The sequence below is a fragment of the Equus asinus genome, chromosome 4 (assembly GCF_041296235.1).
Source record: "Equus asinus isolate D_3611 breed Donkey chromosome 4, EquAss-T2T_v2, whole genome shotgun sequence".
NCBI classification, from domain to species: domain Eukaryota; kingdom Metazoa; phylum Chordata; class Mammalia; order Perissodactyla; family Equidae; genus Equus; species Equus asinus.
The window spans coordinates 49,662,794-49,685,196 of NC_091793.1; the positions used below are offsets into that span (position 1 = coordinate 49,662,794).

A 22,403-nucleotide genomic window follows, 5' to 3' on the forward strand; every position below is an offset into this window, starting at 1 on the left:
CTATAAAATAGCATATATTTCTATCAAGCCACATGCATAGGATATAGTGAATGAATTGTATTCTAGTTTAAACGTTTTGAAAATATCAGAACTTCAAAATAACATATTCCTCAGATGAAAATATTCTTGCTTTTAAGTTTGGTGGCAATTAAAAATGGCTTATAATTTCTGTGGAAATAACACATTTATTTTATACTTATTAACAAAACACTGATTAGATTAAACTAAAGAACTAACAAATAAAGGTCTATCAGCTGATATTTTAATTAAATAAAATTATTGGGAATTTGCTATGTCGTAATGACTTTGCAAACCTCAATGTTGAATGATAAAATTATTAATGAGGGAATAACTATGAGAAATCATCTGGTCTAGAAATTTTTCAGCTTTTCAATAATTGGTTAACTCTATTTTAGAGGTTTATTTCTTCTCATCTTTCAGAAATAAGAGATAAAGTCAAGACTTTCCATTTGAAACATTAAATATATTTTTAAAATAATTAGTTAATACTAAGATAAAGAATACTAATTCCTTGGGTGTATATCTCATTTTTTATTAACATTTATCTCATCAATTATTTTATTATGTATTACCTTAAACTCTTTACCTTTTTGTGCCACACAGTTTTTCAGGTTTGATGACTAATTTAGATACAGTAATTAGTAAAGTACCTGGATAATATGGATCTGTGATTCTTAACCACAACTAATCATTACAATTACTTAGGGAGATTTAAAAACAATTCTATGTCTGGACCCCACTCTTGGATATGGTCTAGAGTGGGATCCATTCTATATTTTCATTCAACTCTCCCGAAGATTCTAATGTGTTGTCACAGTTGAGGATAACTGATAAGGAGTACGAATATTACTTCTGCTTTTTGCTAGGTTCTAGGTTTATAGGGATTATGATGGATGGTTTATATATAATGAAATAGATTTAGCGAGTCAATGTGGAATTAAAAATAACATCTGTGAATTCTGTGCTGGAGAATCTTAGATCAAAGATAAAATGTGGTTATTCATAGGACAAGATTTGAAATCTGAGATCAGGTCTGATTTTTAAGAACTAAAAAGCAATGTGGTGATTAACAACAACAGTCTACACGCATTCAAAATGCCTCAAATTCATAGCCTTGAAGACTTTGGACTCCTCAGTGCTTGAATGCTTTCTGGTCCTTATGTATTTTGTTAATTGCTTGGTTGCTTAATTTTGTTTATTCTTTTTTCCCACATTGTTAGTCGCACAAGAATTTTCATATTCTGAGCACTCAAGCTAGCGGCATATAATAGAGAATAAACAGGTAGTAGAGTTTTGGAGATTGAATGAATGAATAAATGAAACAACAAGTAGAGATTGAATTAATGGGTAAATGAAGCATTGAATGAACCAAAAAGAATTAACAGGAAAAGAAAATGAACAAAATAAGGAAAAAAAAGAAGAGAGGAAGAAAGAGAAAAGGGAAAGACTCTTAGGAATATGACACTGGAATCAGAATGCCTAGGTTCAAATCTTAGTATTATTACTTTTTAGTAGTGTGACCTTAAGTGAAATACTACACTCAGTGCTTCAGATTCCTTTTATGTATCCAATAGGTTGTTGTAGGAATTAAAGAGTTTGTGCACATAATGCACTCGTGACAGTGCCTAACACATAGTTATAGCTTAATAAATGTTAGTGAAGTGGAGTAACGGTTAAGAATCCAAGGTTAAAGCAAGGAAACTTACCAGTGTACGTTTTTGGATAAGTAAGTACTCAATAAATGTTAGCTGTTATTCATTGTCATTATTCTAATGAAAGACGCAATGTTATTTGGAGGTTTGGAGGTAAGTCCAAATTTGAGAATTTGAGGTAAAATGAAGAGCATGATCTGTTGGCATGAAAGGAAATATTTGCTAGGGCATCAGATTGGATGAAGTCATCCAAAGTGCCTCTTTAGGTCAATGCCTGGTCTAGGATTTACTCATATAGTTCGCAAGGTAGGCTTTATGATCAGCCTATAGGCTCTCTGACTGATTCGGTTATGACATTTCTTTCTCCTTAATACATTGCTGACTTCACGAAATTTACAGTGATCTATCAGCTCTAGTTTTGTGGGGGTTTTTTTTCTTTTTCTCTTTCTTTTTTCACTATTTTTACTTCTGTGAATACTTTCCTTGTTTGCATTTGTGGGTTTTTTAAAAATTTTTGTTCTATAGTTCTTTAGTACTGCATTTCTCTTCTCACAGAATGAAATATATTTTATGACTTTCCCATTTTATAGATTTTTTTCCCATTCTTCCAAAGGATTATTGGTACTAGATAAGTTATGTTAATGATTACAAATCTTAGTGCGACTTCTTGACCAGACAATCAATAATTCATCTCTAGCCCAAAAATTTCCTAGAACTCTTTTCAAAAATGAAATGGAACTGCTCAATGTTTACCCCTTAAATGCTGATAAATTTTAAGTACATCTGTACCTCTAATATCTGAATTTAATTAATAGTAAGACAAATTTCAATTTCTACTCTGTGGCCCCACATTGTTCTATTCTCTCTACACTGATTAATAAACTTTGAGAAGTAAAATGAATAAATGAAAAAAAATATTTGAAATTCTTTGGGAGAGAATAAAAGACATAGTTTAGACATGAAAACATGGGAAGAGAGGTGTCAAAAATGTACAAATCAAGTTTATAAATATGTTCATAATAAAGATTAAATTATCAGCTGCCATGGTTATTTCAGTTAACAATACTGTATTGTATATTTGAAAGTTGCTAAGAGAGCAAATCTTAAATATTCTCACTACAAAAATAAGATAAGTATGTGAGGTAGTAGATGTGTTAACTAACGTTATTGTGGTAATCATTTTACAATATGTATGTATATGAGATCATCACGTTGTACACCTTAAACTTACACAATGTTATATGTCAATTACATCTCAATAAATCTGGGGGAAAATTATCACCTGCCAAGTGTAATAGCTCCTCGGGGGTATAAAAACCTTCAACAAAATATTCATTCTGCATAGGCAGTGTCCATCTAACTCTAAAAACTTATAATTAACATAGCTCCTAAATCCTATGGAATACCGTGTCAAGAAATATCTATCCAAGATGGAAATTAATTGTTATATTAATACAGCAGTTTAAATGCTCTCTGTTCTTTACATTCTATAGGCATTATTTTTCCACTTAAAATAAATGTGAAAAATTATTCATTATTGTGTTTAATAAATGCTCTTCTTTGGCAGAGTAGAAGAGCAATGTAGTAGAAGAGCCACTAACATATGCTCAAAAGAAGCAGTAACCATTAAAGCACCATAAAATGCGGAATGAAAATGGTAACATTAGTAATTTAACTGTACTGTTGTTTTTTAAAAACGTGTTATAGTATTTTCTTAGTAAATACTAAGGCTAGAAGTAGGATGAAAAAAATGTTAATGGTGAGCTCATTTTGTTAGATTACCAAATACAAAAAGAGGTGTATTTCCATTGTTTGCCTGGTAGAAAATGGAAGAACGTGTTTAAATTCCTGGCTTCATCTCATAAGAAGTCAGTATGACTTGACATGATGAGACTTCTGGGGCTTCATTCATTCCATTTGGTCTTACATGTGGGCTGTATATTTCTACCACATTATTTATTTTAATGAATATTTATAATAACAGTTTTTAGGTTTACTTCAGATTTTTCTGCCATAAAGATAATTCATCTATATAGTACTTTTAAAACAAGAGAAAAAAAAGACTGTTCTCTTTCATATTTGCTTTTTATGAAAATATTTTTTCATAAATTTATGAAACGGTGGCTGAATATATTGTCTTTATATTTCATTTCTTTTTGAATCCTACTCTTTTTCTTAAAAGTCATCTCATTCATTAATGAAAACATTTCTCATTTATTCAACAAATATGTATTTGTGGAAGAAGCCGTTCTAGTCACTAGAGACACAGAAGTGATCAAAATATTTATTCAGTCAACAAAAATCTATAGCATAACAATCACGTGCCTGGCATCAATCTAGGTACTTGTGATACACCAAAAAGAAAACTTACAAAAGCTTTTTCCCTCCTGAAGCTTGTAATCTGGCAAGTTGAAGGAGGTTCGCAGACAATAAACAAGAAATGCAAATAAGTAAATCATCGGGTATGTTAGAACATGATAAATGCTATTCAAGAAAAGAAAAAGTAGAAAAACACAGAAGGTTCAGGAGTCCAGGGAAGATGTAGGGGTGGGGACAGTTTGCGCTTTGAAATAAGATGGTCAGGGTTGACCTCATTGACATTGTTGAGGTTTCTAGCCATGTGGATAGCGGAAGATCATTCCAGGCAGAAGGAAGAACTAAACCAAAGGCGGTAAAGTAGGAGAGTGATTGACTTATCACAGGAGCAGTGGGTTGCCAGTGTGGCTGAAGCAACAGAACAAATGAGAGGATAGTAAGAGAGAGGTCCAAGACATAAGGGTGTGGGGAAAGGGAAGGGAAGTGGGGAAGGGGAAAATTGGATGGGAAGCCGCGGTTATTGCTTAGTCTAAGATTTTTGCTTTTGTTCTGAGTAGAATGGAAAACTATTGTAGTGTTTTGAGCAGAAGAGTGACTTGATCTGACTACAGTGTAGCATGATCACCGTGGATCACTCTGGCTGTTTTAAGAATATACATAAGAGGACAAGGTTAGAGGCAAAGAGACCAGTTAGGAGGTTCTTACAGTAATTCAAGTGAGAGGAGGTGACCCAGACAAGGGCTGTGTTGAGCAGGGAGATCTAGCCATCAATCCCAGGTGAGGATTTGCGTGGAGGATGACAAAGATCATAGTAATCCAATCACTAGGAGTAGGATCCCACAGACCTTGGCCTGCTGCATCTTCTAGGGGTTCAGAGTCACCAAAGAGCATTGAACACACAAGGGGCTCCTTGACATACAGGGAAGTCATGAAAATGGGTCCAATTCTGATATGTTGCAAAGATAAAGCAAGCAAATTTTTCTAATCGACTGTCACTCTTCAACTCAACACCTTCCTATGGTGCCCATCTCACTCAGAATAAAAGTCAACACCCTACAATGATCCTGAGAACCCACATCAGCTGCCCATCTACATCTGCTCACTCCCTCTTGTTTATTTCACTCTAGCTACAATGGTCCCCTTAAAATCCTAAAGCTACTTGTGTCTCCCAATCTTTGGTCTTTTTATTCCAATTGGAACAATGCTCTACTCATAGAAAGGAGAAGAGATGCAGCAACATAAGCATATTTATTGTGCGAAGGTCTCCACAGCCAGGAGGTCCCTCCTGACAGCCAGTGTAGGGTGATAGACTGCATGCACCCCTTTAATGCTGCGAGTGAAGACACATTTCATTCCCAAGAAGAGCAGATATGCTGGAGGGACTGGCCAGTGCCATATGACACACATGCACTCAAGCAATACAAGGAAGTTCACTGAGTACCTAGGATAGGCGCAAAGGGTTCTCCTAATAAAGAGGCATCTAGACCCTAGTGACAGTGTGGCACCTAGCTTCCATATAGGAGAATGTTCCAGGCCCAGGGCACTGATTGAGCAATCCTAGCGAGGAGTGGCAGGTAGCAAAATGACTGCTTCCCCAACATAGCAGAGGTCATGAAAATGGGGCAGATTCAGATATGTTGCAGAGGTAAAGCAAATAAGTTTTCTGATTGACTAGATAAGAGATGAGAGGCAAAGGAGGATTCGAGGATGACTCCAAGGTTTTCTACCTGAGCAAATGGAAGGATGGAGTTTTCACCAATTGAGTTGGAGAAAAACGAAGGTGAAATAGATTTGGGGGAGGGGCACAAGACTTTAATTTTGAACATTTTAAGTTTGGCTGGAATATCTATTTTATATTGAAGTAGGAAAATAAGTAATAGTTGAATAGACAAGAATATGCAGGTTAGGATTAAAGCCTGGATAGAGAGAAAATTTTAGGAATATATGTTTTGGTGAGTGAGACAGACAGCAATTCCTCTCGTATAATCTCAACCCAAATACTGCATGTGACATCTTATAATTAACAATTTTTTTATTGTTTATCTGAAATTCATATTTAACTTGACCTCCTGCACTTCATCTGGCAGCTCTAGCTGTGGGGAAAGGGGATGGGTGAATGGATGCTGAGCAGTCAAGTAAAAATTGCCTTGTACAGGTAGTTAAGAAAGGCTTTAGACAGATTGCCAGGATCAGCAGGAGAGATGAATATTTTGCCAGCAGATTTTTACATGTTATTTCTCTGTTCAAAAATCTTTCATGACTATCATTCTGTCTGATACACAAAGTTCATTCTATTTCATTTGAAAAACTAAGGCCATCTTAATATGTGCTGGCCCTCCCTTTCAAGTCTCACATCCTCCCATTTCCCCACAGCACATCTTCTGCTCTTTACACAGGACAACTTGTAATTCCCCTGCAGAGGAGGTCTCCCTGCCTTTGCTCCCGTTGTTTCCCCTTCCTAGAACAACTATCCCCTCTCTTATTTTACTTGAAATGTAGTTAATCATCTTTAAAAATCCAACTCAAAGAGTATCACTAATAGTATCTCCTTTCTGCTCCCATAACATAAATATGTAAGCAAAACATAACTTTATGATAACCTTGGATTGCAACGCTTAATAGTTGCTTACTTGTGTGTCACTTCTCCGCTTGATGAGAATTTCCTTGATGTCAGAATATATCATCACATTCAAAAAAAAAATCCTAAAACCTAATACCTTGCACTTGGCATATAGTAAGTTGCTCAGTAAGTATTTGTTGAATGAATCAAAATATATATATTTAAAACTTTAACATCTTAGCCTTTATTGCATTTGAAAATTAATAATTTAAGTATATACGTCTATACTTTAGAAGAAAGAAAACACTGAAAGTCTTCATAACCTTGTTTTGGAAATAATTTCTTGATACAACACCAAAAGTGAAACCTTAAAGGAAAAATTTTGATAAATCGTACTATCTTAAAATTGAAAACACTTGCATTTCAAACAGCACCATCAAGAAAATGAGAAAAGAGGCTGGCCCAGTGGGATAGTGGTTAAGTTCACACACACTGCTTCAGTGGCCCAGGGTTCAGAGGTTTGGATCCTGGGCACAGACCTAGCACCACTCGTCAAGCCATGCTGTGGCAGCATACCACATAAAGAGAGGAAGAGTCTCACAGATGTTAGCTCAGCGACAATCTTCCTCAAGCAAAAAGAGGAAGATTGGCAACAGATGTTAGCTCAGGGCAAATCTTCCTCATACACACACACGCACACAAAAAGGTGAGAAGATAATCCACAGATTGGGAAGAACTATTTGCAAGTCATATATCTGATAAAGGATTTATATCCAATTTATATGTAAGGAATTCTTAAAACTCAATAATAAAAAAAAAAATAAACCCAATTAGTAAATGCTCAAAGAATTGGAATAGACATTTCCCCAAAGGAGATATACAAATGGCCAATAGGTACATGAAAAGATGCTCAACATCATTCGTTATTAGGAAACGTAAATCAAAAGCACAAGGAAATACCACTTCATACCCACTAGAATGGCTATAATAAAAAAGACAGACAAGTTTTGGTGAGGATGTGGGAAATTGCAACTCTCACCATTGCTGGTGTGAACGTAAAATGGGGCAACCAGTTTGGGAAACAGTTCTTTAAATGTTAAACATAGGATTACCGTATGATCCAGCAATTCTACTCCTAGGAATCTACCCAAGAGAATTGAAAACATATGTCCACATAAAGACTCATACACAAATGTTCACAGCAAAATTATTCATAGTAGCCAAAGGTGGAAACAACCTAAATGTCTATTACCTGATGAATATATAAATTACATATAGTATATCCACATGATGGAATATTATTCAGCAATAAAAAATGAAATACTGATAACATGCTACAACATGAATGAATCTCAAAAACGTTATGTTCAGTGTCTAAAGCGAGTCACAAAAGCCTACATATTCTGTGATTCCATTTATGTGAAAGGCATGGAATAGCCAAATCTATAGTGACAGAAAATAGATTAGCAGTGGCTAGCGCTGGGGGTAGGGATTGGCTGTAAGTGACTGCTAATGGTTATGAGGTTTCTATTTGGGGTGATGAAAATGTTCTCCAGTTAGATTACGTTGATAGTTGCACAACTCTTTAAGTATACTAAACTCCATTAACATTTATCCTTTAAATAGGTGAATTTTATGGTATGTAAGTTATATCTCAATAAAGCTATTTAAAGTAAACACTGGGTTTTCCTTTAATTCAGTAATTTGTCCTTAGGTTAAAGTCCCACAATTTATTTTAAAGGTAAGTCTAGATAACAATGATTTGGAACAAAAGTTATATATTCTTTTTCTAAGATACAAACCACAGTTTTATATGACTGAAATTATGAAAACATATGTTGAGCTTACTATAAAATATATTTAAGGTGATTTGGATAAATGAAATATTACACATTTTTAAATATAAAAGTTTCATAAGCACTTCAGAAAAAAATTGAGTTACAAACTTTTCCCATAGATAGTCCCAAATTCCAAAGTATTGTAAAGACTGTGCAGTACACATCTGTTGCTTAAACAAATTAAAGAGGTTAACATTTTAAAAGTGTTTTATTTTAGTTGCCTGATTACTGTTTATGTTTAGTTAAATTTCTCTTACCTTGAGCCCATTTCAAAATATGCAATTTTTCAACAAGATTTTAATGGACCTCAGGTGCACAGAATTGGAATGATCATTTTTCTAATTAGAAAATTAGCATCATTCAGTTGCAATGAACAAATATTTGTCGAATATATATGTATGTGTGTATACATATGTATCTATCTTGATACACACACATAGACTCCATTCTTGGTACTTGCCTATCCTGTATAATCTTCTCTTGCTGATTTATATGTTCTGATTAAAGGCAATATGGTAAAGGGTAAATGAACTGAATTGGGAATTCAAAGTTCTGCATTTAATGCAAATCAGCTCTGTGTGATTACCTGAGTCTCAGTTTTTCTAAAGTTCATTAGGGCTCTAGAATTCTAAATGTAATTTTTCAATTATATAAAACATTTTTCAAAGTAAAAACTTTTCTAGTTATTTTTGTAGTTTCTAAAAATTGCCATTCTTTAGTTGACTAGAAAAAGTTCTCAATGTGAGGAGGTGGAAGTTCTGTTAAATCTTCAGCTTGCCTAGTTACTTGTAAGTAGTGTGCAGAGTTCAAAGGTAGTTGCTGTTATGACAAAAACCCTGTCTTATCAGACCTCAGTTACCCCAAATTTGGGCATAACTGACTGGTGATCCACTCTAGCCTCTTCTCTGAACCAGTTCTAAATTGCTGCCCAATGATTATAAACTGGCTTTTCTCAGTTTAAAGCACAGATGGTTGTAGAAAGGTCACTATTAATATTTTTGAAGTTTGTGTCCACGAAAATTGTCTAAACAGATGGTTTTTCATTAACTTCACAATAATACATTGCATGGGGTATTGCATGCCCCAGGGGAGGGGCATAATTTTGGAAAGGCAGTTCCTTTCCACTAAGAGCAATTGCTAGGGGCATTCTCAGCTCTGATCCCTCAGCAGGCAACAATCCCAGCTGTGAAGGGAGTAGAGACTCTGAAGGAGGACCCGGTCAATGGCCTGCAGCATCCTCTCTAACAGTCCTACCTGTTTGTAATATCTCTTACCCCTTTTATAAGACAGTTAGAGGTTGAGCAGCTGCAATACAACAGATGAGCAATATCTTCCAAGTATTATGTCTGTAGATCCACCACTGGCATCTTTAGACATCATCTTAAGACTGACTCCATCTGTCTCTGCCCTTGTAATTTGGACATGCCCAGCTATTTCTCCATGTGTTGGGTTGTGTATTTATAATGCTCCTTGCCATTTGCCTGCTTTCCCTTTCTGTTTTATTGTTCTCACTGGTTTTAGGATGCTTTCTGTTCTCCCCCTTGTATACGACAGTCGGTTCTGCTTTAATGTGATATTTGCATCCCTAAAAATCATGAGTTATGCAAAATTGCACAGTAGAAAACATAGGACTTATAGAGAAAAAAGGAGTTTGCAGTTCAACACCAAAAACTTTATCAATGACATAAAAAAAGAGATAGAAAACTAATAAAAATGGTAGCACAATTTTACACGTCAAATAGTCAAGAATTGCATAAATGCTGTGATAAATGTGACTCCTTACCTTGAAAAAGACCTGCAGTTTGCTTATGGAAGTGGATGTCACAAGGGTTATAGCTGTGAGTTATTGTGAAGTGGTGGCAGAAGTATCTGATATCAGACAGAAAGTTGTAACACGGAAGTGGATGGTTTGACTCAGAGCACACAGTGAACTGAGCTCTGTCTTAGACGTTTGAGGAAAGTGCACGCAGGCATTCTGTGCAGCCCTGTATGGCTTGGTTCAGCTGGGTGCAGTTTTCTGTGTTCAGCGTGTGATTCTCAGTAACGAAATCACACATAAGAGAACACATAATTAATTGTTTCTTAATATATGTACTATGGTGAAAGAAATTCATGTTTTCCAAACCAGCATTATAGCAGTACTTCCTTTGCTTTTTCTCCATATTTTATTTCAACTTGATTGTGCTTTTTTTCTCTTAGCATTTATTTTTCCCCCATTGTTGCTCTGTCTTCCACAGAAAATCTCTCCAGTTCAGCTAAACTGTAGGGCATGCTTGTGAAGACGTGGGTCACCTTGGTTTCTAGGCAGCTCCTTCAGATGGGGGAAAATCAGTATCAAAGTATTTCATCCCTCTCAGGCTCCTTCTCATGGGTTTTGTGCGCTCATGACCTATGTTGATAGAAATATAGAAATCAAGACTTATCTATGCCTTTGTTCCAGCTAGGTCAGATACACAGCAGGAATAACCTTCTTTAAAAGAACAATGTTGTGTAAGTTCTTTTTCTGAGTGTCACTGAAAATAAAACTTGCAAATGCACAGAAGATCTTGAATAAAAATAGAAAATATTACATAGATTCTGTGGCCTCACTTATCATTAATGATAATATGCTGTGTTACATAAATATCATATGGTTTGTTTATAAAAAATTTTATATATCATTGATAAAATAATAGCTGCCACTTACTGAATGTTTCAGATACACCAGTGCTTTGTGCTAAGCTATATATGTGTGTTAGTCCCAGTCCAAATGCGTCCATCAATCTGCTTGAAAATTACTCATCTATCTTTATCTTTGAATGTCAAATAAGAATTTTCTCAGAAACTTGGTTTTTTTCTAAAACTAGTTTTCATCTAAAACTTTTCTCAAAACTCTCTTGGAGGTTTTATTTCTCAGTGTGAAAGCTGTATCAATTTCATTTCTTTAAGTTCATGAATTTTAAACTAAAGATGAAGATCTTAAGTGCCATTTCTTTTTCTTTTCCTGCAGCGTTTGTCCAATGGTTCTATAGACTCAACTGATGAAACCAGTCAAATAGTCGAACTTCAAGAATTGCTTGAAAAGCAAAACTACGAAATGGCCCAAATGAAAGAACGTTTAGCAGCCCTTTCTTCCCGAGTAGGAGAGGTGGAACAGGAAGCAGAGACAGCAAGAAAGGATCTCATTAAAACAGAAGAAATGAACACTAAATATCAAAGGGACATTAGGGAGGTAAGTGATTCGTAACACTTTCAGTCTTTGCTTTGTGAATGCTGCCTCTGAGATGCCTTTTCCACGGTTTCCCATAATGGCATATACTCTTTACATCTTCACAAAAGACTGTAATTTGGGATGCATCATATTAGTTATGAAACTTACGGACTAAGGCAAAAATAGTTCACTGCATCAACCCTTTAAATATGTATGGAAAGAAAGTGTGGTATCAAATCTCAGATACAATAAAAATTTTTATACAATTTTTAATGAATTTTTTGAATTTTTAAGATGTTAATTTTAAATAATTCTAGATGTGGGTATGGATGATGAATTGCTATACTCTTAGCCTGTGAAAATAGTCAAAGACGTTACTTTAGGTTTTGCCCTCTTGGTTTTGTGTCTATGAATGTGAGTGTGTATGTGTGACTGTGGTAACCTTTCTTTCCGTATATATTCAATTCTTATTAGACTTAACAGCGCTTCATCTATTTAAAAAAAGAGTACTTGAAAGTTACTACAAAAGATACAAGGAGGTGTTTTATTTGTAACATTGCCTAATCATCTTACCAGCTAAGGTGAAAAGTTTAGAATCTTTCACTTTTTCACTCTACTCAATTAAAAAGAAAATTACATATATTTACGGAAATTTTATTTTGTGACTTTTAACCTTTTCCATTTTTATATATTCTTTTAAATCATATATTTTTCTATTTTTGTATCTTTTGTATGTAATTAACCAGTTATTGTTACAGTTAACTCTTTGTATCCAATTATTTTCTTCCCATTCTCTCTTGAGCCCATTTTATCATACTTTTCCTCCATTGTCTCGTTAAGCCTGTTCTTATCCAAGTTATTATTGACCTCCATGTTGTTGAATCCATGGGTCAGTTCCCAGTCCTTTGAAGCACTTGATCCAATTACAACTTCCTGAAGTACTTCTTAACTTGGGTAATAGCACACTATGCTCTCCTGATTTTCCCCCATCTTTACCTGATACCTCCATCTCAGGCCCCTTTATTGACTCTACTTCCCACCAACCTTGGAGTGCTTTCCATTTTCAATTTATCTTCACTCCCCTGCTAAGTTTATGAAGTTTCTTGGCTCCCAAAACCATCCATTGCCTTATGACTCCCAATTTCTATCTTCAGTTTATCCTTGCCTCCTGATTTCCAGATGCCTGTATCTAACTATCTAATGGATATCTCAAAATTAACGTGTTCAAGACTGTTTTCCTCTTATTCCCCTAAGAAACCAGACTTTCTTGCAGTCTTACACGTCTCAGCTGATGGCGACTCCATTATTTTGGCTCAGACCAAAAACCTTGGAGCTGTCCTTGGTACCTGTCTTTCACTCCTATACTTCATTTGATTCAGCCCTAAACCCTATTATTTCCAACTTCAAATTATATCCATAATATGACCTCTTCTTACAATCTTCATGGCTCTTCCTTGTTCCATGCAACCATCATATCTTACTGGATTATTACTGTAGTCTCTTGACTGGTCCTCCTAATTCTGCCTTTGGCCTACTTCAGTCTATATGCAACACAGCAGCCCGAGTGATCTGTTACAATGTAAGTCAGCTCAAGTTACTTTTCTGCTTCATCAATGGCTGCCTATCCTACTCAAAGTAAAATCAAAGCCATTATACTGGCCTACAAACCATGCATAATCTCTGCTACCACCTTCCTGACCTCTTGGAACTCACCTCCTACTCTTTCATTTTAGCTCACTCTGTTCAGTTAAGGTGGCCACTTAAACAAGCCAGATCTATTCTGTTACATTTTCTTTTTGCCCTGCCTTTTGTTCAAATGTCTTCTCAGTGAAGTGTTCCCAACTGTGCTATTTACACATATACACTCTCCCTCTTTCATTTTTTTAACCTCACAGCACTTACAGCTAGCTGTCTGACACAATATGTACTTTACTGATTTACCTGTTTGTCATATGCCTCCTCTCCACTGTACATCAAGATTCAGAATGATTGCAATTTTTCGTTGTCTTATTTTGTTCACAGCTCTATTCTAACCACCTACACAACTATTGAGCATATAATAGGCACTCAAAAAATCTTCGTTAAACAAGGGATATTTATAGGTGTTTGATGTAAACATCAAAAGGAATGGATGAGATTAGAATATGTACTACAACAATGCCTACTGTCTCAGAAAAACATGGATGGTCCATGAAGACGTAGACTACTCTACCACCACACAGATAATGATACTGTGCTCTCTACACCGTTATATGAATTAATAGTTCATAGATGCATCCTCATCTTCACTCTTCCCCACGGCCCTAACACAGAGAATTTATAAAGTAAATGAAGATTTGCCTCTCCCGATATCACTGTTAAGGCATACTAAGATTTCTGGCTAGTAAACCACCAAGACTAGGTCTTAAGCTTTTGCTTATTTTGCATTTTGCCACCCTCTTAGTCCCAGAGATTTAGCTGTTTTCCTTTCACTTAACACTCACCTCCTCTATCCAGTGTCACAGATAGAGCCCAGTATCTCCAGCTCCCCTTTCTTATTGCCTATGTTAAAAAAGAAGGAAAGAAAGGAAGAAAACCTTGATTCTAATAATCCTTTGCATGTAGGTGACAAAAAGCTAAGTCTGATGGAAAATATCAATCACCTGTTGCCAGGTGTTCTTTTATTAGGAATCCCTTTAATAGGTAAGATGTTCTGCTTTCACATGGAATTCTTTTAAAATATAACTATTCTTATCAGCTCTATAATTTCTATGCAGTTGTATTTTAGAAGAGTTTCATGAGAAAGGAATATCTCTCATCATTTACCTTCGAAGGGAAGTTGCAAACACAAATGCTTTCAGACTCATGCAGGCAGTATAAATGTGTAAAGTGCCAGGTGCCACAGCAGGAAATGATAGAGTTAACAAGACCTAGACAGGGAGCCTATACTCTGCCTTCTTGTCTGGATGCATCATATTTCTTTGAGTGTGTGTGTGTGTGTGTGTGTGTGTGTGTGTGTGTTAAGGACACTGTGAAGGCCAAATAAAATATTTCCAAAAAGACTCAGGTCATAAGCCAAAGGTCCCTGGTTTGCTGCTAGGAATTTCTTGAGAACCAACTATGAAAATTATTTTAGGTGCTTTATATTTAATGTCTCTAATTTCTTACAACAGTCCTATAGGGGACATTCTTGTCATTATCCTCATTTTTATTAGGTGAGGTAAAGTGACTTGTCCAGGGCCTTTACACAGCCCTCCCCAACACTCCACTACCCCTAAGTCCCTAACCCAGGAAGACACAGGATCAGCCTGGCTTCAAAACTTGTGCTTCTTGGGGCTGGCCCCATGACCGAGTGGTTAAGTTCGCGTGCTCTGCTGCAGGCGGCCCAGTGTTTCAGTGGTTCGTGTCCTGGGCGCAGACATGGCACTGCTCATCAAACCATGCTGAGGCAGCGTCCCACATGCCACAACTGGAAGGACCCACAACGAAGAATATACAACTATGTACCTGGGGGTTTGGGGGAGAAAAAGAAAAAAAATTAAAAAAAAAAGAATTTAAAAAAAACCAAACTTGTGCTTCTTCCACTATGAGCAGCCTCCACAATCAACAGAATACAATTATTTATTCAGTGATAACAACTATCATAAAAAATGCATCTGCACTGTAACTGCCCCCTAAAAAATCGATCTTTTGATCTTTCTTTCCAACAAGCAAGAAGATGTGAAAATCCGTACTTTGTAAAGGTATCACTTACACTTGAAACTCCAGACTCTCCTCTCATTCTCCTGAATAATAATGTATTTTTGGGCTGTGATCACACAAAGTCTACTGGATTCCATGTTTTTTAGTAAGAAGAAGAATAAGGTGATTCTTCTTGCTACCCCTATAGCATTGCTAGCACAGTATGATTTATATATTGTATAAGCAATAAATATTTGTTAAATTAATTAAGGAAAAAATCAAGGAATAAGAAAAACTGACCATATAATTAAAAGCTGAAATGTATTTTTCTTTGCATGTGAGGATAGTCTGATAAATCTAAAATGAATTATATAAGTATATTTCATTAGTAGTTTCAGTATATATTTTTGTAATTATTCTTGTCAAGAAATACATCTACTCCAAAATGGGTTTTATTTGAAGATTTGTCTTAGTTGTTCCTTAAAGTGACTGTGACCTGTTAGGGTAGGGGGCTGGATTAAAGCTAGGCACAGTACTCACGTTAGAAAATATATGTACGGTAGTTCCCCCTTATGAGTAGTTTTGATTTCCGTGGTTTCATTTACCTGAGGTCAAATGTGATCCAAGAATGTTACATGGAAAATTCCAAGTATAAACGATTCATAAATTTTAAATTGTGCACCTTTCTGAGTAGGAGATAAAATCTCATGCGATCCTGCTTCATCCAGCCCAGGACGTGAATCATCCCTTTGTCCAGCGTATCCATGATGTACGCACAATCCTCTTGGTAGTCGCTTAGTAGTCTCCTTGGTTATCAGATGGACTGCGGGTAGTCTTGCAGCTCTTGTGTTCAAGTAACCCTCATTTTACTTAATAATAGTCGCAAAGCGCAAGAGTAGTGATGCTGGCAATTCCGATACACCAAAGAGAAGCAAAGTAAAATGCTTCCTTTAAGTGAAAAGTTGAAAGATCTCAATAAGGAAAGAAAAAAAAAATCATGCTGAGGTTGAGTAACTTTTATTACAGTACAGTTTTATAATTGTTCTACTTTATTGCTCTTACTGTGCCTCTTTTATAAGTTAAACTTTATCATAAGTGTGTATGCATAGGAAAAAACATAGTAAACACGGGGTTTGGCACTATCTCTGGTTTCAGGCATCCGCTGGGGATCTTGGAACGTATCAGAGGGTTGGCTCTTTGCTTTTTAATCAAGAAGGCTATTGATCGGGTATGGGATAATGTCTCATTAAATATATAGATATGCAAAGAATTAGAATTTTCTGTGAAACATTTAAATTATGTTTTGTTTTGTGAATAAAACCAGCTTATCTTCCCAACTTCCTGTTAAGACCTCTTGAAAACTTCTCCAAGTGATTAAATGAATGAATGCATATCAATTTCTTTTATTATCCAAAAGATGGAGTTATATTTTTCACTTTACTAGATCTAAGTTGCTGTAAAGTTATAGTAATTTATTATATTATATATATTATATATTATATATAGTAATATATATTAATTATATATTATTATATATTACATATAATATTATATATAATATTATATATTATATATAGTGATATATTATATTATATATATTATACAGTAATTTATATAATAAAATCCAGTTTATACGTCAACTTCAGGTCAAGAGATAATCGAATCTTTACTCAGTTTTTATCCTTTTTTTAGGCAGCAGTTTTCAGGCACTATAATAAGCTTCTTTTTTCAGAATTTCCAAGTCACACACAGGGATAAAATATTTCTCTGACGTATAAATTTAAAATTTATTTTTGGCGACAGTCTACAGTTAAAAATTGAATCTCCCACATGAATCACTGAATCTAAAATGCAATACCAAAGTCACATATAATGACTCCTGCATATAACATATGCCATAAAGTCAGATCAACTAATTATAGGCATGGAAATAATTAATAATAAAAAATCAGCTATTATTTATTGAGTGTGTTTTGTACACAAGACACCGTGAAAGCACTTAAAATATTGCATCACAACAATGTTATGTGGTAGGTATTAATATCCCAACCAAAAACCAAAAAACAAAGAAAGAAGATGAGGTATAGAGAAGTCAAGCCCTGTTTACCCATAATAACAGAGTTAACAAGTATCAAAACTTAGGATTTGAAGCAAGTATGTGCTACTCAAGTGCTCATGTTCTGAAGAAATGTGAGGATGTGTATGCATTTAACTGAATTTATTGCCATTATAATTTAGTAAGAAGTTTATATATGTAGGCTAGATTCAGAATTTTCTCTTTGGGCTACAAAATTGTTGTGATATTCCCATAGTTCTGTATGAAAATGAAATTGACAGAATATAATGCAGTCATGCATCCTTTAATGGTGACAAATTCTAAGAAGTGCATCATTAGGCTATTTCATCATTGTGCAAACATCATAGAGTGTACTTACACAAACCTGGATGGTATAGCTCAGTACACACCTGATCAGGATTTGGCTCTATGGTACTAATCCTATGGGACCACCATCATATATGCTGTCTGTCATTGACCAAAACCTTGTTATGCGGCACATGACTGTGTTAACAATTGTAAGCACTCTGAGAGGATCCTCTAAGATTAAAAACTCTACCCTCATTCGGCTAAAAAAATATATATAGGATAGAGAAAGATAGATAGAATTTAAGATGAAACCTTTTTAAACAGTAGCTTTTGTTTGGAGTGTCTAAAATCTAGGGGTGTGCACAAAATGTTGAAAAAAATTATTGTGGATAATTTTTGCCAAGTTGATGGATTAATTGAATTTCATACATTTGAACTTTGATACTAACCTAATTAACCAAGTAATCTTTAATTGGGTCTTGAAGATCAGCAGAATTTGGGTAGACAAACAAGGAAACAAAAACGCATCCCAGGTAGAAATGAAGTCACAGGGTATGTTAGTTTCCCTGAGTGCCTTAACAAAGTACCACACACTGAGGGGCTTAAAACAACAGTAATGTGTTCTCTCACAGTTCTGGAGCCTAAAAGTCTGAAATCAAAATGTCAGCAGGGCCATATTACCTCTGAAGTCTCTAGTGAAGAATCCTTTTTTGCCTCCTCTAGCTTCTGGTGGTTGCTGGCAACCCTTGGTGTTCTTGGCTGGTGGCAGTATAACTACAGTCTCTGCTTTCTCTCTTCACATTGCCTTTTTTCTGTGTGTCTTTGTGTCCCCAGATATTCCTCTCCTTGTAGGAAAGCCAGTCACTAGATTTAAGGCCTACCCTAATCCTGTAGGACCTCATCATAACTTGATTACATCTGCAAAATCTTATTTGCAAATAAAGTCAATTCACAGGTCTGAGGTGGACACAAATTTTGGGTCGAGACTATTCATCCTAATACATAGACACATGTTGGATCATGAAGCTATTTGTTTTCTAGGCTTTGTAGCTCAGATTTTACATTGAAGGTGGAGGAGCATATAAAGGTATTTAAGCCAAGAAATGATATGATCAGATGGGCATTTAAAACTATCTCTTTGTCAGCAGGGTGGAGAATAAGTAAGCAGGAAAAAAGACTAATAGCAAGATGACAGGTTAGGTTATTAAGTGGGAGTTAGGGTAAAGGAGTTTTCAAGGATGATCCTAAACTTCTGTGGAGAGTAGTGCCATTCCCTAGTCAAGTAATATGAGAAGAAGAGTTGATTTGTGGGTGAGCAGGGGGACTAACATGATGAGTTTCATGGTAGGTATATTATTTTTTAGTTAATTTTAATTTTTTATATATACATAATTTTTCAGTCAAATAGCATCAAGATGGTGCAAATCCAAAGACACACATACACACATACAGAGCCTGCACCCACCTCCCATCTCACTTCCCTGAGATTCTTAATTTCAACCTTTCAGTCATTACTTCTGGTATTTTCTCTCTCATTTAAACTTAATCTATGTCTTGCTCTTATATTATATGAGGATTTTAACTTTCTTATTCTCTTCCCTCCTTTCTCTTCCACCCATTTTTCTGCTATAGTTATCTCAAAATCACACTCAGTGTTACTATTTTTATGACTATGTAAATAATTTCCACAACCAATGCAAGTAATGGCTTCCTGTGATAGTATTTCCTTTCATTGTACAGCTTTCTGTTTTTCCAGGATTTTATTAATTACCTGATATATTAATTTGCTTACTTATTTTTAAAACTGCAGTAAATCTCCCCACCCAATCCAAAAGTTTGGTAAAATTTCATAATTTCATTTCAATTATGGTCAATTTTCAAGTAGACAATTGATCATTCTTATTTTTATTTTCTTTGAATCATCACTTCTTCCTCTGCCCTCCACCTCTGATGTGTACCAGCTTCTTTATAAGCCTGCTTCATTGTTTCGGCTGTTGTTATGGGATTTACCTCTACTATCACTTTGAAAATCCAGAAGAAAAAGTAATCAAGCTCCCTTAAGAAGAAAATGCATGAAATCCCCAGCATAGATAATAATTAAACTTTGAGAGAAGATGAAAGATCTGTTTTAAATGGAAAGCTAGAGGTTAAGGATCTGTGTGCATGTGGTTAAATTTCCTGATGGTGGTGAGGGAAGATCTGGAAGTTGAAGGACTATCCATTTAAGGGCTTCTATTTTTTTTGGAAAAGTGGAGAAATACTTTTCCACTGGATACTGGAGGAGAGGAACAAAAGGACTAATTAGGAATGAGTGATCAAGGGAATCTGCATAATAATACATGGAAACCACCACCATCCCCTCAACTTCAGGCTCCTTATGCAAAGGAGTGTCCTTCAGTATCAGGAAACCACACCAGGCCGATGAGGCTCCCTTCTCAGCTGACTTTTCCCAAGATCTTCTCAAAAAAGTCAATCTACCTACCAATAAATTCGCAGTAAGCTGTTAGAAAGATAAAATCATCTCCATATCATCTATGAGTTAGATGGTTTAACAATTATTTAAAATATTATTAATGCCACAGTTTTACTCTATTTGCACTGATAGTTGATTTTTCCCTAATTATGTGTTTATTGAGCTCTCTAAATTCTTTTTATTGAAATATAAATAGCAAGGGAAATGGTTAAATTCCAAAGTCAATTGGTCAATTTATATGTGAATATAATTCAATTTTACTTTTTATATTTACTTGGCCTCCTCTTTTAACTATTGAGTTACTCTTGCTTATATGTGAAGATATGAAATCAAATTTTTGATTTTTCATGGTGATATTTATTATCCTTATTTGAAGATTACTTTGCAATTTGGAACTGTAGCCATCATTTTACCAACTTTATGGTTTGCAACTCTCCCCTTAATTGTACTTATCTCTATTATGCAAAAAGCTGATTTCTCTGCCACTTTTTACCTAAGAATGCCAGTTCCACAGTATGCAGTTTCAAACTGTATTCCATTGCATTCTCAGAGAGAGCTTTTGGTTAACCCAAGATATAAGAAGAATTATGACAGATAAGTTGGGAAAACCCACATGAAATCTTGCACCCCTTCCATGAAAATAAAGGAATGAATATTTACTTTAAGAAAGCAGTAATTTTTATATCTTACTATTTTATTTAAATAAGAAAATACAGTAAACTATCTGAGAATCTGATTTGAATTTTTTTTATTATTTCAATTTTAGGCCATGGCACAGAAGGAAGATATGGAAGAAAGAATCACAACCCTTGAGAAGCGTTACCTCAGTGCTCAGAGAGAATCTACCTCCATACATGACATGAATGATAAGCTTGAAAATGAGTTAGCAAATAAAGAGGCCATCCTACGGCAGGTTCAGTATCTCCCTCTTGGTTTTGTTTTGGTTCATGTGTATGTTCTCACCATTGTCACAAAACGTAGAATAAATAAAATAGAGTATTTCTTGGCAATAAATCATTCTCTAAAACTGAGAATGGAGCTAACTCAACAGATGTGATTTTCAATATGTAATTTAGAAATCTGTCTTAATAATAATAAAAATAACAGCTAATGATTACTTTGGATCTAGGCATGAACCAGAAACTGTGGTAAACAGTTTACGTATATTACCTCACTTAAACCTAACCACCACCTCTGAAGTAAGCACAGTTATACCGGGGACACTAAGGTTCAGAGACATGAACATTCTTCCAAGGTCACACATCTGGTAATTGCCACAGTCGATAATGGTAGCCTAAGTCTGTTTGGCTCGAGCAGGAGTGGGCAAAGTATGGCCCATGTGCCAAAACTATGGCTCTATTTTATAAATAAAGTTTTATTGAAACATAGCCATACCCATTCATTTAATCATTGTCTATGATTGTCTTTGTGCTACAATAGCAGAATTGAATAGAGACCAAACAGAGACCAAAGCCTGAAATATTTACTATCTGGCCCTTCATAGAAAAAGTTTGTCGACTCCATCTCCTGAGCCTGGACTCTTAACCATTATCCTCCCTTCACTCTCCCACTCCAGCTAATACTGTGATTTTCAATATTTTGCCATCATAGTACATCTGAAGTCTTAGTACTGATTTGTATTCCATTTGTCCAAGTTTAGACTCAGTAGTAACTTCTTTTCTTTTTGCTGCCATTGGTAAGAGCTTTTGTATTTTTTTAATGTGTTGAATTTTATTAAGGAATATGGATAAGTAATATGTGAAAGCATGAGGGCAATCATCTCTTTGCACAGGAAGTGTAGTAGGAGTAGCTAATTTTGAGTGTAGAATAATGGCTGAAGCCCAAAGCCCCTAGTGACTGATGTTTGCTATCCTAACAGTGACTGTTTAAGCGTCTCTTTTTTCATCCCTATTTCAGATGGAAGAGAAGAACAGACAATTGCAAGAGCGTCTTGAGCTGGCTGAGCAAAAGTTGCAACAGACAATGAGAAAAGCTGAGACCTTACCTGAAGTCGAGGCTGAACTGGCGCAGAGAATTGCAGCCCTGACAAAGGTACTGCAATAAAACAATTGGTCAATCTAGATATCCTTGTAGAAGTGACTAGTAACCCACACAGAATCTATAAAGAGTTTCTTTAGCCTTTATGAAAATCGAGTTTATTTAATGTTTATTATAGTGGTCTGTTATTTAGATGAATTTTTCATATTACATGTATCTTTTTGTGCTGATATGAATGACTAATACATGAATGGGATGATCCCTTTGCCTATTTTAAACATGAACAAAAGCAAACAAACTTTTCTGTCTGTATAATTAATTTTCCATGGT

General features: G+C 35.2%; 1 protein-coding gene across 24 annotated transcripts in view; it reads left to right on the plus strand.

The window, feature by feature from the left end:
* PPFIA2 (PTPRF interacting protein alpha 2) overlaps positions 1 to 22,403 on the plus strand; it is a 450,745-nt gene that overhangs the window by 322,469 nt on the left and 105,873 nt on the right. For all 24 annotated transcript variants that reach the window (XM_070507223.1, XM_070507232.1, XM_070507235.1 and 21 more), the window contains 3 exons: positions 11,377 to 11,598; positions 20,842 to 20,988; positions 21,993 to 22,127. In XM_070507223.1, the coding sequence (XP_070363324.1) occupies positions 11,377 to 11,598; positions 20,842 to 20,988; positions 21,993 to 22,127 (504 nt within the window). The remainder of the gene's footprint in view (positions 1 to 11,376; positions 11,599 to 20,841; positions 20,989 to 21,992; positions 22,128 to 22,403) is intronic.